Raw genomic sequence first — 13630 nt, forward strand, 5'->3', positions numbered from 1 at the left:
CTACTATATTTATGTGATTATATAATTTTAATACCTCCTAATATAGCGCTGTTATTTTATAGCTCAGTGTGGTGGTGCTATGTCAGATTTCAGTGGAGTGATCCTAAGCCCTGGATTTCCTGGAAATTATCCTAGCAGCTTAGATTGCACATGGACAATAAAATTGCCTATAGGGTTTGGTATGTATCTTTAAAAATATGTCATCTATATTTCATTTTGTTTTTCCTGAAGTGGAATACATATTTCTCTAATTTGCTGAAACTAATTAATAATATTTCTACTTATCATAACTTAAGCATTATATATAAATATGGATGTGAATGGATTACTGAAGGAAAGCATGAAGCTTTTTTTTTTTTTTCCTTGTTTTCTTTTTTAGAGATATTATAGAAGGGAGCAGGTAGTTGATGCAGTGGATAGAGCACCAGCCCTGAAGTCAGGAGGACCTAAATGCAAATCTTGCCTCAAACACTTATGTGACCCTGGGCAAGTCACTTAACCCCAATTGCCTCTGCAAAAAAAAAAAAAAAAAAAAAAAAAAAAAAAAAGGATATTAGAGAAATTGTGAATTTATCCATAGGGCAATTGATGAGCTTGCAAAAACAATTTCAGTATTTATTTGATTTCTGGGTCCATAGTGACAAACCAGAATGAACAGGAATTGAGAGCCACTCAGGGTGTCAGGGCATCTGGCAAGATGACCTGTGTGAACTGTTTCATGGCATTTGAAACAAGGTCTGATTGGGGGCTATCTAGATATAAAGAAGAAGGTAAATTTTTCACTCTTATGCTAACCAAAGGAGAAAACATAGCTCTAGGTCATAAGTTCAAAAGTTGAGCCATTTTCAGAAACTTTTCTGGAGGCCCAAGAAATCTGGTCATTGCATTGATCAGTTATTAAATAACAAGTATTTCTCTTCTCTATCCCTCTCTGTCTGTCTTTTTGTCTGTTTATTTTTTAGGAGTACATTTGCAATTTGTGAATTTCTCCACCGAAACAATCCATGATTATTTGGAAGTAAGGAGTGGATCTGCAGAAACTAGTACTGTTATTGGGCGACTTAGTGGTCCTCAAATACCATCTTCTTTATTTAGCACTACCCATGAAACCAGCTTATATTTTCACAGTGATTATTCTCAAAATAAACAAGGATTTCATATAATATATCAAGGTAAAAAGGAAATAGAATCTAAATAAGAGGAATATTTAATTTCTATGCTTATTTACTACTTTTTATAGAAGGAGGGAATGGGATTTCAATAAAGCAAGCTCAAGTTAGATGACTGAGGACAGGAAGGAAAACAAGAACAAAATTATATATAGTGAAGAAAATAGAATGGAAGGAAATAGAGAGCTGGTAATCATAACTGTTAATGTGAATGTAATAAACTGTCCCATAAAATGAAAAAAAAATAGCAGAATGGATTAAAAAACCAGTATCCCAAAATTAAAAAAAAAATAAATAAAAATAAAAATTCATTTTATTGGAGAGATTCTGAGATTATATTAATTCCCTAAAGCTTCTACATGTTACTTTTCATATATAATCTAATAACATCGACTCTTGACTCTGGTATTACAACATATATAAACAAATTAATATTAGTCACAAATTTTGATTCACTAGAAAACCCATTTCTATAAAACTATGATTAATCATAGCATTATTATAATTTTTTATGGAGAATCTTATATTCCATCCGTATTATTCCTAAATTGTACTTTGTCATCTTTCACTGAGTATATCATGATGTAGGGGAAAGATGTATCTGGTCCTGAGTGTGGATTTATAGAAGGGAAGGTTTGGACTTAAAATTTCACCTGTATAGGAATCTCCAAGGGAAAGCAACTCCCTGTACCATTGCAAGTTATCTGCTATACCTAGTCTTCCTAACAAAATGGAAAGAAAATACCAAATATCTTCAAATTACAAGTATTCATTCAAATATAGATCTATTCAAGCAATAACCTTGGTTTTTTCTAACAATGGCATTGGAAAGATAGATATTCATTAATAGAACTACAAATGCATGTCAAACAAGACCACCTATAGAATAAAGAGCCTGTTTTAAAGTGACAAAGGTGTTTTCAAACATCACCTTTCACTCCTATTAAGTGTTACCCCAGGCTAGTCACTTAACCTTTAAATGCTTAAGGCATATCTCTAAGATAATAATGGTGTCAAATAAATAAATGAATGAATAAATGCTGGTCAGAATTAGGAGAAAGAGTGACTATAGCTCTCTATACCAATGAAATATTACAGTCTCTATCCTTTAAATGTACATAGAATTTTATAATCCAACTCCCACTGATAAAGTAATGAATTTACTAGACTTTCTTAAGTTGCATCAGAATATCTTGTGAAAAATGGAAAACCTAGGAGAGTAGAAGTGAGGACAAACCCAAGACAAAAGCCTGTCATAGGACAATTCAGAACTCTGTGAGATATAACATTGGAATGGAATTTGGTCAAGCTATTTAAGGTGTCATGTTATTTAGATCAGAATTTTTTGTTTTTGTGGATAGAAATTTCAAATTCTCTCTAGAACTGGGGTTTGCTTCTTCACAATTTCTTTCAGAAATAAACATGAATTTTCTAGATGCTTCAGCCAAATCTATAGATTTTTATAATATATAACTGAGACTATTCAGAAAGGATTATTTTACTTGGAATCGATTTTTTTTTCCTATTTATTAGTGTACAACCTCTCTGAAAAAGTCAAAAGAGGAAATTTAATTATTTCTTTGGAGATTAAAAAAATTAATTTAAAACAAGACTTATAAATAGGTTTTACATACATAAATCTATAAATATAACTATGCACATGTAATTCAAACCAATAAGCAATCACATTCTACATAAGAAAATCAGAATATGGTTGATTAAAATTGTAGTTTTATGAGTACGTTTACATTTTCTCTAAAAGACTCCAGTTTAGGATAGATTGCATGGGTGGGGTGAGGAAATTTAATGCATTTTTATGAATTTTACTAGCATTTTACACAACAAAATTGTAGCCATGAAAATAAATTCATATTAGATGATCATCGATATAATTTAACATAGAAGTAAATTACTAAATATAACTAATTAAAAACAGTATGCCTCTCTATGAAACTTATATCGTCTTCCCCAAATGCAAATCTTATTTAGCTTCAATCCTCTGAACTTCTTAAATTAATTTATCTGATATCTTTTGTCTCTTTCCTAGCTTATCAGTTGCAAAGTTGCCCTGATCCACGCCCATTTCGAAATGGTTTTGTGATAGGAAATGATTTCACAGTAGGCCAAACTATTTCTTTTGAGTGTTTCCCAGGATACACACTTATTGGAAATTCAGCACTCACTTGCCTCCATGGAGTTAGCCGGAACTGGAATTATCCTCTTCCAAGGTGTGAAGGTATGTTTCCAGGAAATAAGCTGTCTTTCACATAATCAGACTTGGGTTTTTTTTGAGGCCTTTTGTGGCAATGTGATGGCCTTTTATTTTCCAAGAGTGAAATTGGCTACATCTCAGGATTCAAAGTACCATGAAGGATTTGTGTGTGTGTGTGTGTGTGTGTGTGTGTGTGTGTGTGTTTAATCTTTTTTTTTTTTAAACTTAAATAGAAAATATGAAAAAAAAAAAAAAACTGCCGTGTGAACAGCAGAACATGAGAGGATTCAAAATATAAAGTAATAAATGTCCATTTCATGAAAGCCAATTTTTTTGTCAGAGCTGTGTACCTTTTTTTTTTTTTTTTGCTTCCTTTTAGGTTTTATTTTGTTTTTTTGCTGTGCACTTTTTACTACATTCTTTTTCCCCCCTTTCTTACTCCCAAGAAGTTTACAATTAAGCATGAACATATTTATATATACATACAAATACATACCTAATCACATATATGCATACTTATATACATACATATGCAAAGATATCTATAATTATATATATATATATGTATATATTCATATGCATATATGTAAAAGTACTGTGCTTGTTATTTTTCTGTTTCCCTGAAGATGGATAACATTTTTTTTTCAAAAATCCAGTCTTTCCATATTTCTCTAAATCTACCAGTTCATAATTTTTACACCACAGCAATTTAAATAGCCTAAAACAATATTGATTAATGTGACTGGCATATAATAGTTTCCCTATTTTCTCATTTGATTAAATCTATTTTGGCTTTAACTTTGAGATCTGAATTCTCACCCTTACTATTCAATATTGTATTCAATATTGTATTGTATTAGAAATGCTAGCTTTGGCAATAAGAGAAGAAAAAGAGATTAAAGGAATTAGAGTAGGTAATGAGGAAACCAAATTATCATTCTTTGCAGATGATGTGATGGTATAATTAGAGAACTCTAGGGAATCAAATAAAAAAAAAAAAAAAAAACAACAAGAAATAATCCACAACTTTAGCAAAGTTGTAGGTTACAACATAAATCCATATAAATCACCAGCATTTTTACATATTCCCAACAAAATCCAGCAGCAAGAGATACAAAGAGAAATTTCATTTAAAATGACTGTTGATAATATAAAATATCTGGGAGTCTATCTGCCGAGGCAAAGTCAGGAACTATATGAACATAACTATAAAACACTTTCTACACAAATAAAGTCAGGTCTAAACAATTGGAAATATATTAAGCATTCTTTGATAAGCTGAGCAGATATAATAAAAATGACAATATTACCTAAATTAATGTACTTATTTAGTGCTATGCCAATCATACATCCAAGAAAATATTTTACAGATCTAGAAAAAAATAATAACAAATTTCATCTGGAAGAAGGAAAAAGTCAAGAATTTCAGGGGAATCAATGAAAAAAAAATGCAAATGAAGATGGCATAGCTATGCCAGACCTAAAACTATATTATAAAGCAGCAGTCATCAAAACCATTTGGTATTGGCTAAGAAATAGAGCAGTAAGTAGATCAGTGGAATAGGTTAGGATCACAGGACAAAATAGTCAATGACTATAGTAATCTAGTATTTAGCCAACCCAACAACCCCAAATTCTGGGATAAGAACTCACAATTTGACAAAAACTGCTGGGAAAATCGGAAACTAGTATGGCAGAAATTAGGCATTGACCCACACCTGACAATATATACCAAAAAAAGGTCAGAATGAATTCATAATCTAGATATAAAAAGTGATATTGTACACATATTAGAAGAACATAAGATAATTTACCTCTCAGATCTGTGGAAGGGGAAGGAATTTGTGACCAAAGAAGAATTGGAGATCATTATTGATCATAAAATAAATAATCTGCGTTATATTAAGTCTAAAGGTTTTGTACAAACAAAACTAATGCAGACAAGATTAGAAGGTAAGCAATAAACTGGAAAAACATTTTTTTACATTCAAGGGTTCTGATAAAGCCTCATTTCTAAAATATATAAAAAATTGACTCAAACTTATAGGAATTCAAGCTATTCTCCAGTTGATAAATGGTCCAAGGATATGAATAGACAATGTTCAGATAAAGAAATTGAAGTTGGTTATTTTATTCTGAACAAGCTTTGACATGATTATATTTCCAATGTCATTCTTTATTCCCTAAGTGGGTTAAAAAAAAAAAAAAAAAAAAAAAGTAGCATCCTTAGCTTATCAAGTAAGGTCATATCAAGGACTTATCAAGAAAAGTCATAATATTGACCAAGCTGTAAATTGTGCTAAATAAACACATGCTCAATACAAATAAATGACAGCAACTTTAGAGTGACAGAGAATACTGGGATGAGGGAGGCAGTGAAATAAGAAGAAAAAGAATGTTTGGAAAGTGATGGGACAATACTGCAGCATCTTAAGGAGGGATTGATTAAGGAGCAGGCTAATGGAATCCTGTCTCATGAAATAAATAAGTTCTGGAAAATATATTTTGGGATTTAAAGTAAAACTTTATACACAAACTTATAATTTAATTAAATGGTTTGCATTTGTACTAGAAGAGAGACCAACATCATACATTAATTAAAAAAAAAAAAAAAAAAAGACAATGTCTTAATTTGTCAGGGAGACTTGATTCATAAGATGATAAGTTTTCAAACTGGAAGACTTTAGAGGCTCTCGAAAGTCCAACTGGAGATTTTAGGAAGAAATTTGAAAAAACTAAGACTCACTAGAAAAAATTAACCGTGACCTAGTTTCATGTAGCTAGTAAGTATTTAAGGTCGGATTTGCTTCAGGTCTACCTGACTCCAAATTTAGTATTTAGTTTGATAAACTGGCTCTTTGTCAAATCAGATCCCTGACACTTATTGGCTCTATGACTAAGAACAAATACTTTCATGAGCTTCAGAGAGATTTATATACTCATTTGGGAGAGAGGATTTTCACATTAAAAACCTCCCCACCCTGTCCTTATGGCAGATATAGATTTGTCATGTCCAAAAAGCTGACCTGAGCTTAAACTGGCTTGAACCAAAGCCATTTTTAAAAAAAATTCCTTATGAACACATTTCCAGTACTTTTGATGTAAAAGGGAAAAGTTCATCAGTATCTGTGCTTTCACATTCTCAAATTCTTTTATTTCACATGCCAGAATTTAAGCACACATGTCTCAAGTTTATAACCAGATAAATATTTTATATTGCTTAAGAAGATGCAAAATACATGACACTGTTGTCAATATTTGTATTTTGATTTGATTTGTTTTGTTTTTCTTTAGCCCTCTGTGGTGGTAACATAACTGCAATGAATGGCACTATTTACTCTCCTGGATATCCTGATGAATATCCGAACTTTCAAGACTGCTTTTGGCTTGTAAGAGTACCACCAGGAAATGGAATCTACATCAATTTTACAGTTCTCCAAACAGAACCAATATATGATTTCATTACTGTCTGGTAAGCAAGAGACATTATTGATTAATTTCAACTCTATCACAGACAAGATAGGGAAGGAAAATATTTCAGAATTCCTTGTTACAAATTATTACCTTATATTTGATTTGATGGTATTAACTAGGAATGGCAGGAAATCTTTCTGAGAATAAAACCAAAAAAAAAAAAAAAAATAGTCTTTTGTTGCCCTGCATCATGAAGTATCTAAGTGTTATAAAATAAAATAATCTGTTAGATGGGAAAACTCAGAATATCAATTACATAACTAATTTGTCAGGTTTTTTTTTTCCTTCAGAGCATAGTAGATGTTGATAAATCATAATGATTTCTGTCCCAAGGCAATAATTGTCAAAAAGCATAGAAAAGAAAATATCTTAATTTACAAAAAGAAAAAAAAAAACTATTATAATTGCTTGTTGCTCCAAAGTTTTCTTTTAAAAAAAAATTATTTATTTTAAAAGCATTTATTTTTTCTTAGATGGACAATTTTTTTCAAAAAGGAAAAAAGAAACATATCACAATAATGCATAATCCAGCAAAAAACAACAACAACCCCACAATTTCCCATTATGACCATGTTCATATATGTATATCTCATGCTACATTGTTTATCACCTTTCTATAAGAAAATAACATAATTCATTTTCAGTCCCTTGGACTTGTGATTTATCTTATACTAATCAGATTTCTAAAGTCTTTTAAAGTTCTTTTAATTCTGCTCACTTCACATTGAATAATTTTATTGGTCATAATTTTAAGTGAAGTATTTTTATTTTCTTTTTTAATGTTGTTTTGGTTAAAATCAGGGTCTATGGGTAGTTGAACATTGAGGAAACATTAAACTTCTTCAAAGAAAATGAGTGAAACCTTTGATGTTCTTCCAGAAATTTAAATTCAAAATTCTACTTATAATGTATTAAGCAGTGTCCTTAAAAGTATTATTCACTTAAAAAATTAAAAAATAAAAAATAAAAAAAAACAGAGTGAATCAAAAGAGGTTAAAAAACATTCATGATAATGAATGTCTTCTGACTTTTTATCAAGTTAAGAGCTTGTGAAAGCTAATAAATTTTTAGTATGAGCATTTATTACTCAGAAATCAGCAATATCTACAAATCAGGACCTGATTATTTAATTTATTAAGAAAGAATTAGCAATACAGTTTAATAATAAAAATGACTGTATACTTTTATTAGTTCCCAGAGAGTTTGGCTGTTAAACATTCATAAACATACCTCTTATTGCTCTTTATAAACTTGTTGTTCTTCTTTATAAACTTCTTTATAAACTCAGTAGTTGTTCAGCAGAAGATTCCAGAATGAAGTCATTCCATATTGGAAGTCTAGTGACTATAGGCTAATGATAATAATAACTGCTATTTATGAAATATTTTAAGGTTTGTAAAGTGCTTTTTTAATTCTTACAATATCCTTCCTTAGGAGTTCACTTGAACTACTTACTGTTCCTCTCAAAATATTCGATCATGAAACATGACTTTATATATTTTTTCCTTTAAAGGGATGGACCAGATCAAAACTCACCTCAAATCGGTCAATTCAGTGGCAATACTGCTTTGGAATCAGTGTATAGCACTTCAAATCAGATTTTAATCAAATTCCATAGTGACTTCACAACAAGTGGCTTCTTTGTTCTCAGTTATCATGGTTGGTATTATATATAATTTCTATTTTCTTAACACTAGGTAATTTTTATTTGCAAAAATTGAATGAAACATATGTAAACATATGATTGAAAATTTACTAAAACGAGAAATTTTTAGTACTGGAACTCTATCTTTAAGACAGTTAGAAACATTCACATGCATACAAAAAGACATGAAATAAATCAGTCAGTAACTACTGATATAGAAGAAAATATTTGTTTGCATGGAATTAATAAAGGAAGATCAGCTGTTCATACTTGATTGTATGTGATTGTGAAACATCAACTGATTTTCAATGGCAGATTTGTAAAAAGTGACCCTCAAGAAAAACTTTTGTTTATGTGGATTTTGTATATTGATATTTAAGGATATTTGAAATAAAAATGTCAGCATTATGATGAAAATAATTGTGACATCTCTGGCTTCCTTAAAGGGACTTTGAGATAACACAGGAGTCTCCAAAACACACTTTGACGTATTTGATACTCTTTTTATTTAGATCATTCTTTTGGTTTATTTATCATTACATTTAGTAATTAATTAATCCCAAATTATATTTTCTAAAGAGAGCAGTTTGAATGAATTCACTCAAAGTCATTCATCCCATTTAAATATTTATTTTTCATTTTTATCTAGAAGAATAAATTTATGGATATTTTTACTGGATATAAAATTGTTGAATGCTCTGAAACTTAAAAAAAATGCTTATTTATTCTATAATTTTATTCCTATTTTAGTTATACCAATAAGATAATTTCTTTCATACTCTTTGTTATTCAAAACTTTTTAAAGGTATCTTAAAAACATAACATTTTGAAGTTACTAAAAGCATTATGAAGATCTTCATGTGGTTAAGATATTGTATACTAAAGTAAAACATATTTTCATTTTTTAAGCAAAATAATGTCATTTTTCTTAATAATGGGTTCTCTCATCTGATGAAAAAATGGTGAGATAATTTATTGGTATCAAAAATTTGAATATATATGTGTATTTATATATATATATATTATAGATTAGTCTTAGATAATCACAAATTAGATTATGTATTGATCAGCAAATTAAAAATATGGAATTAATTGCCTCTTGATTTGCTTAAATTATAATTTAATTCAGGCACAGATTTTGTGTCTAAAGTATGCCAGTGAAATCATTAGAAAGTAAATAATTCAAACTTCCTTTTTTTTTTTTTTTTTTTCTTATGTTGGCATGAAAGTGAGTCATTTTTTGACTTTTAATGGATCGAAAAATCTGCGTTATAAAAATGCAACTTGAGAAAGTCAAAACAGTATTTATTCTGATTATAGGAGCATATAAATGACAAGTACAAATAAATTAAGTGACTAGTCAGGCCAATCAGGGGAGTCCTAGTGGTAGAATTAAATTACTATACATTCATTGTCTCTTTGGAATAAAGTAAAGGCTAATACTCCTTGATCTATTTGAAATATTTAGTGTCTTTCTAAAATAAATTATAAGAGGGACAAGGAAGTTTAATGACATGTTAATGGGGGTATTGTTGAGTTGTTTGAATCATGTCTGACTTTTCATAAACCCTATTTGAATGTCATGGTTTTCATTCCTTTCCCTTGCTTTATCATTTATTTAGTAAAATTTTAGCTAGTCTTTCATGTCCTCATATGTACATATCTATTCTTCTTTTTGTTTCAACTACTCTTATGTTCATCATAATTTGTCAAAATATTTTGGAAACTTTAATAATTATATAACTGTGTAAATAACCAGATTATTTTTTCCATTTTCTCCTGTTGGTTTATATTTATTTCTAACATAGTTCTGGGTCAGAATATTACTCATCTAATTTCCTTTAAAATATTTGATTTGGTTTAATTATTTCTGACATCTTTTTTACTATAATATTGTTTCTTAGCTTTGGGACTCTGTATTTTTAATTTACTTGACATGATAAATTTTTCTAATACTTTCTTAAGATCATATCAATCATATAAATTTCCATTATTTAGATATTAAAGAATAGTTTACCTAAAATATATATTTTCCTCTTTTCAGTGACTACTTTTATGAGATATATTCAGATAACCCATCTTTCTTTTACAAAATATCACTTCATTAAATTTTCTGGGACTAAAAATAACAGGCACAGAAAGCTTTGCAAAATGAAAATTGTGTGCAGTCAAAAAGGGGGGGAGTGCTAAAAGGAACATATGAATATTGTAGAACAGGTATATAAGATAGCTGGCCTCCTTTTCTATGTATATAATTTATGGCTCTCTGTGTGATCTTAAATGTAACATAGAGAATTAGTAAAACAGATACTATAACTACCTTCTGTTGTGCAGCAATAAATAAATAATTATAATTATGCCCAAATCTGTGAACTCTCAAAAGTTAAACAAAAAGAGACAACCTTATCTTTATAGGATGCGATAAGGTAATGACTTCTCAGAACATTTAATATGCTATAAAACACAATTAAAAGTCATTCAAAATATCAAGTTGGGGTTTTGTTGTTTTTGGTGGTGGTGGAAGTTTTTGTGTTTACTTTTTATTTTTAGCAACATTATTAACAATGATGCTTTATGGGAAAAGAAGTCAGCATGTAACTTCTGCATTCAAAATTATTGGATTGTATGTAGAGCCACATATATGTCTTTCTGTACAGACAAAAGTGAAAGAAAAGCAAACTGATCTTGGGATAGGAATTGTGTTCTAGTGTTGACTTTTGAAATTATTGTGCTGAAGAAGTCATTTAATCTCTCTATCAGAGTTTCTGAATTGTAAAACAAGGATAATTAAGCCTGCCCTGCCTAGTTCATGTTGTTATAAGAACCAAGTACCTCACATAAGATATTTAAGTTTTTCCTCTACAGATGGAAGTTATTTGTAACACATTAAAAAAAAAAAAAAAAAAAAAAAGTGTAGCATACTTTTGCATAGACTCACTGAAGAGGAAACAAGTGTTCTTTCCATAAACATTCAGGTAAAATTTTAAGAGGATTCAATGAGCCTAGAATTAAAAAACAGGGCTATTTCTTGTCATTATTGAATATTAATTTTATGTCACAGGATACATCTTTTAAATTTTTCTTACTCTTATCCACTTCAATTTATCTTACCTTTAGCTTAAACCAGAAATGGATCTGATGTTTTCCAATATTTACTGTTGGCTATAGTTCTGATCAAAATTATTTAAGCAATATTTATTGTTTTTCCATTAAGTTTTCTTAAGTACTTTAAGCAATTTGAATATTAACACTACCAAGAATTAATAAATGGCATTATTATTATCAAAATTCTCATCAACTCTCTGGGACTTCTTTACAGTTTAAGAATTGGATGTTCCCCTCATAAGCTTGCTTCAGCATGAAAAAAAAAAAAAAGTAAAAAGTTATTGGTTTAATAAATTTCAATTTTTTTTTACAAATATGAAAACTTTATCCTCTTGTGAGGATTACCATGCTGTTAAGCAAAACAAAAAAAGGCTTTTAAGAGAGTATTCATTAGGTTAAGAGAGAAAGGTGGCAATCTATCAACATAAAAATTATATGTCTTTTTGAGTGATCATTTCACAATTGCAATGAAATAAGCAAATGGATCATCTTTTTTTTTTGAAAAACATGTTTGTTATATATTGTAAAAAGATCAGAAAAATAAAGATAACAATTAAAAGCAAGAAAATAGAGAAACATTTAAATTCTGGAACTATTTTAAATAAAAATAAAAAGTTTTAAAAACTTGTATATTAGTATAAGACATCTGTTCTTGCCTGATGAAATGCAGCTTTTGCTCAATCTGAAAAAAAATGACAATAGCATGCAGATCAGGGAATATTTGTAAATTTGAAAATAATAATATTTGAAAAATATTATAAATATTATAATATAATATAATATATTATTACATATATAATATATATATAATATTATATATTATAATATAATATATATATAATATAATATAAATATTATAAATATAATTATAAAATAATAATATTTGAAAAACATATATTATCTGATCATCTTGTTAGCATGAAGGTCATGATTCTTCAGAAATAAAAACATGAAATAAATACATATTTTTAAACATATAATCTTTCTTATATCTTTCAGCTATTATATAAATAATGTTTGAAATATGATAAAGATGGGATGTTCAAATGTCTAAGCACAAGTTTAAGCTATTAAGTCTTAAACCTGTAATAAGACTTTTTGAATATTCTGTGTAATCAATTTATTTCAGTTGCAATCAAACATTTTGAGCAACTCAAATTGTACTACTTTTTTTTCCCATCTTTAACAAATTTCTATAAATTTCTTTATCATAGCAATAATATTATTGAGATGACAGTGACGTCAGATTCTGGCTCAATGATAGATTGTATCTGCTGTTTTCAGAAGAAATCCAGCTAAGCACTTATAAACTCATCAATCAATAAGCATTTATTAAGAACAAACTATATGTCAGGAACTATGATAGATCCTATTATACAAAGAACAAAAACTAAACAATTCTTTGTACAACTTGCCCTTTTTGTTAGTTTAATGAATTATTTGTCCATACAAAACTCAAAATGGACTTGAGTCCTGCTTTTAACCCTTACATTTACTTTCACAAAGATCATGTCTTCTGAGTCTAAATCTATAATACTATGGTTTTAATTGCTTTAATTATATAGAATGAAGCTAGATATGGTTGATTTGACAAAATTAGTTGTAGAAAGTGAACTTAGAGAAATATGTTGTAAAGCAGAAATATGGTCGTTGTTTTAACATGGTATTCTAGGTAGGACAAACAGGCTCATTAACAATGAAGTTTTAAGTTGAAGACAAAAAAGACATTTGTGTGTATTCAGTGAAGGCACATAAGAAAATACTAATAGCTATGCTGCAGATTAAATAGTAATACCAAAGTACAGACTTATTGTGTGCTTGCACATATATTTATAGAGCTAGAGACAGGACTTGTGATTTCATTGCTAAAGATAATTTCTTTATCTACCAATTATTTACATTCATTGAAAACATGAATGAAAATATATATATTTTTTTTAGCCTACCAGCTACGAGTATGCCAGCCTCCACCACCTATCCCAAATGCTGAAATTTTGACAGAAGATGATGAATTTGAAATAGGTA

General features: G+C 29.0%; 1 protein-coding gene across 1 annotated transcript in view; it reads left to right on the forward strand.

Moving 5' to 3' along the window:
* Positions 1 to 13630, forward strand: part of CSMD3 (CUB and Sushi multiple domains 3) — a 1577676-nt gene that overhangs the window by 1440980 nt on the left and 123066 nt on the right. The window contains 6 exon segments of the mRNA XM_074266680.1: positions 63 to 179; positions 963 to 1172; positions 3217 to 3405; positions 6676 to 6853; positions 8369 to 8514; positions 13547 to 13627. Of these exon segments, the coding sequence (XP_074122781.1) occupies positions 63 to 179; positions 963 to 1172; positions 3217 to 3405; positions 6676 to 6853; positions 8369 to 8514; positions 13547 to 13627 (921 nt within the window).

The sequence above is a fragment of the Sminthopsis crassicaudata genome, chromosome 1 (genome assembly GCF_048593235.1).
Source record: "Sminthopsis crassicaudata isolate SCR6 chromosome 1, ASM4859323v1, whole genome shotgun sequence".
In the NCBI taxonomy this organism is placed as follows: domain Eukaryota; kingdom Metazoa; phylum Chordata; class Mammalia; order Dasyuromorphia; family Dasyuridae; genus Sminthopsis; species Sminthopsis crassicaudata.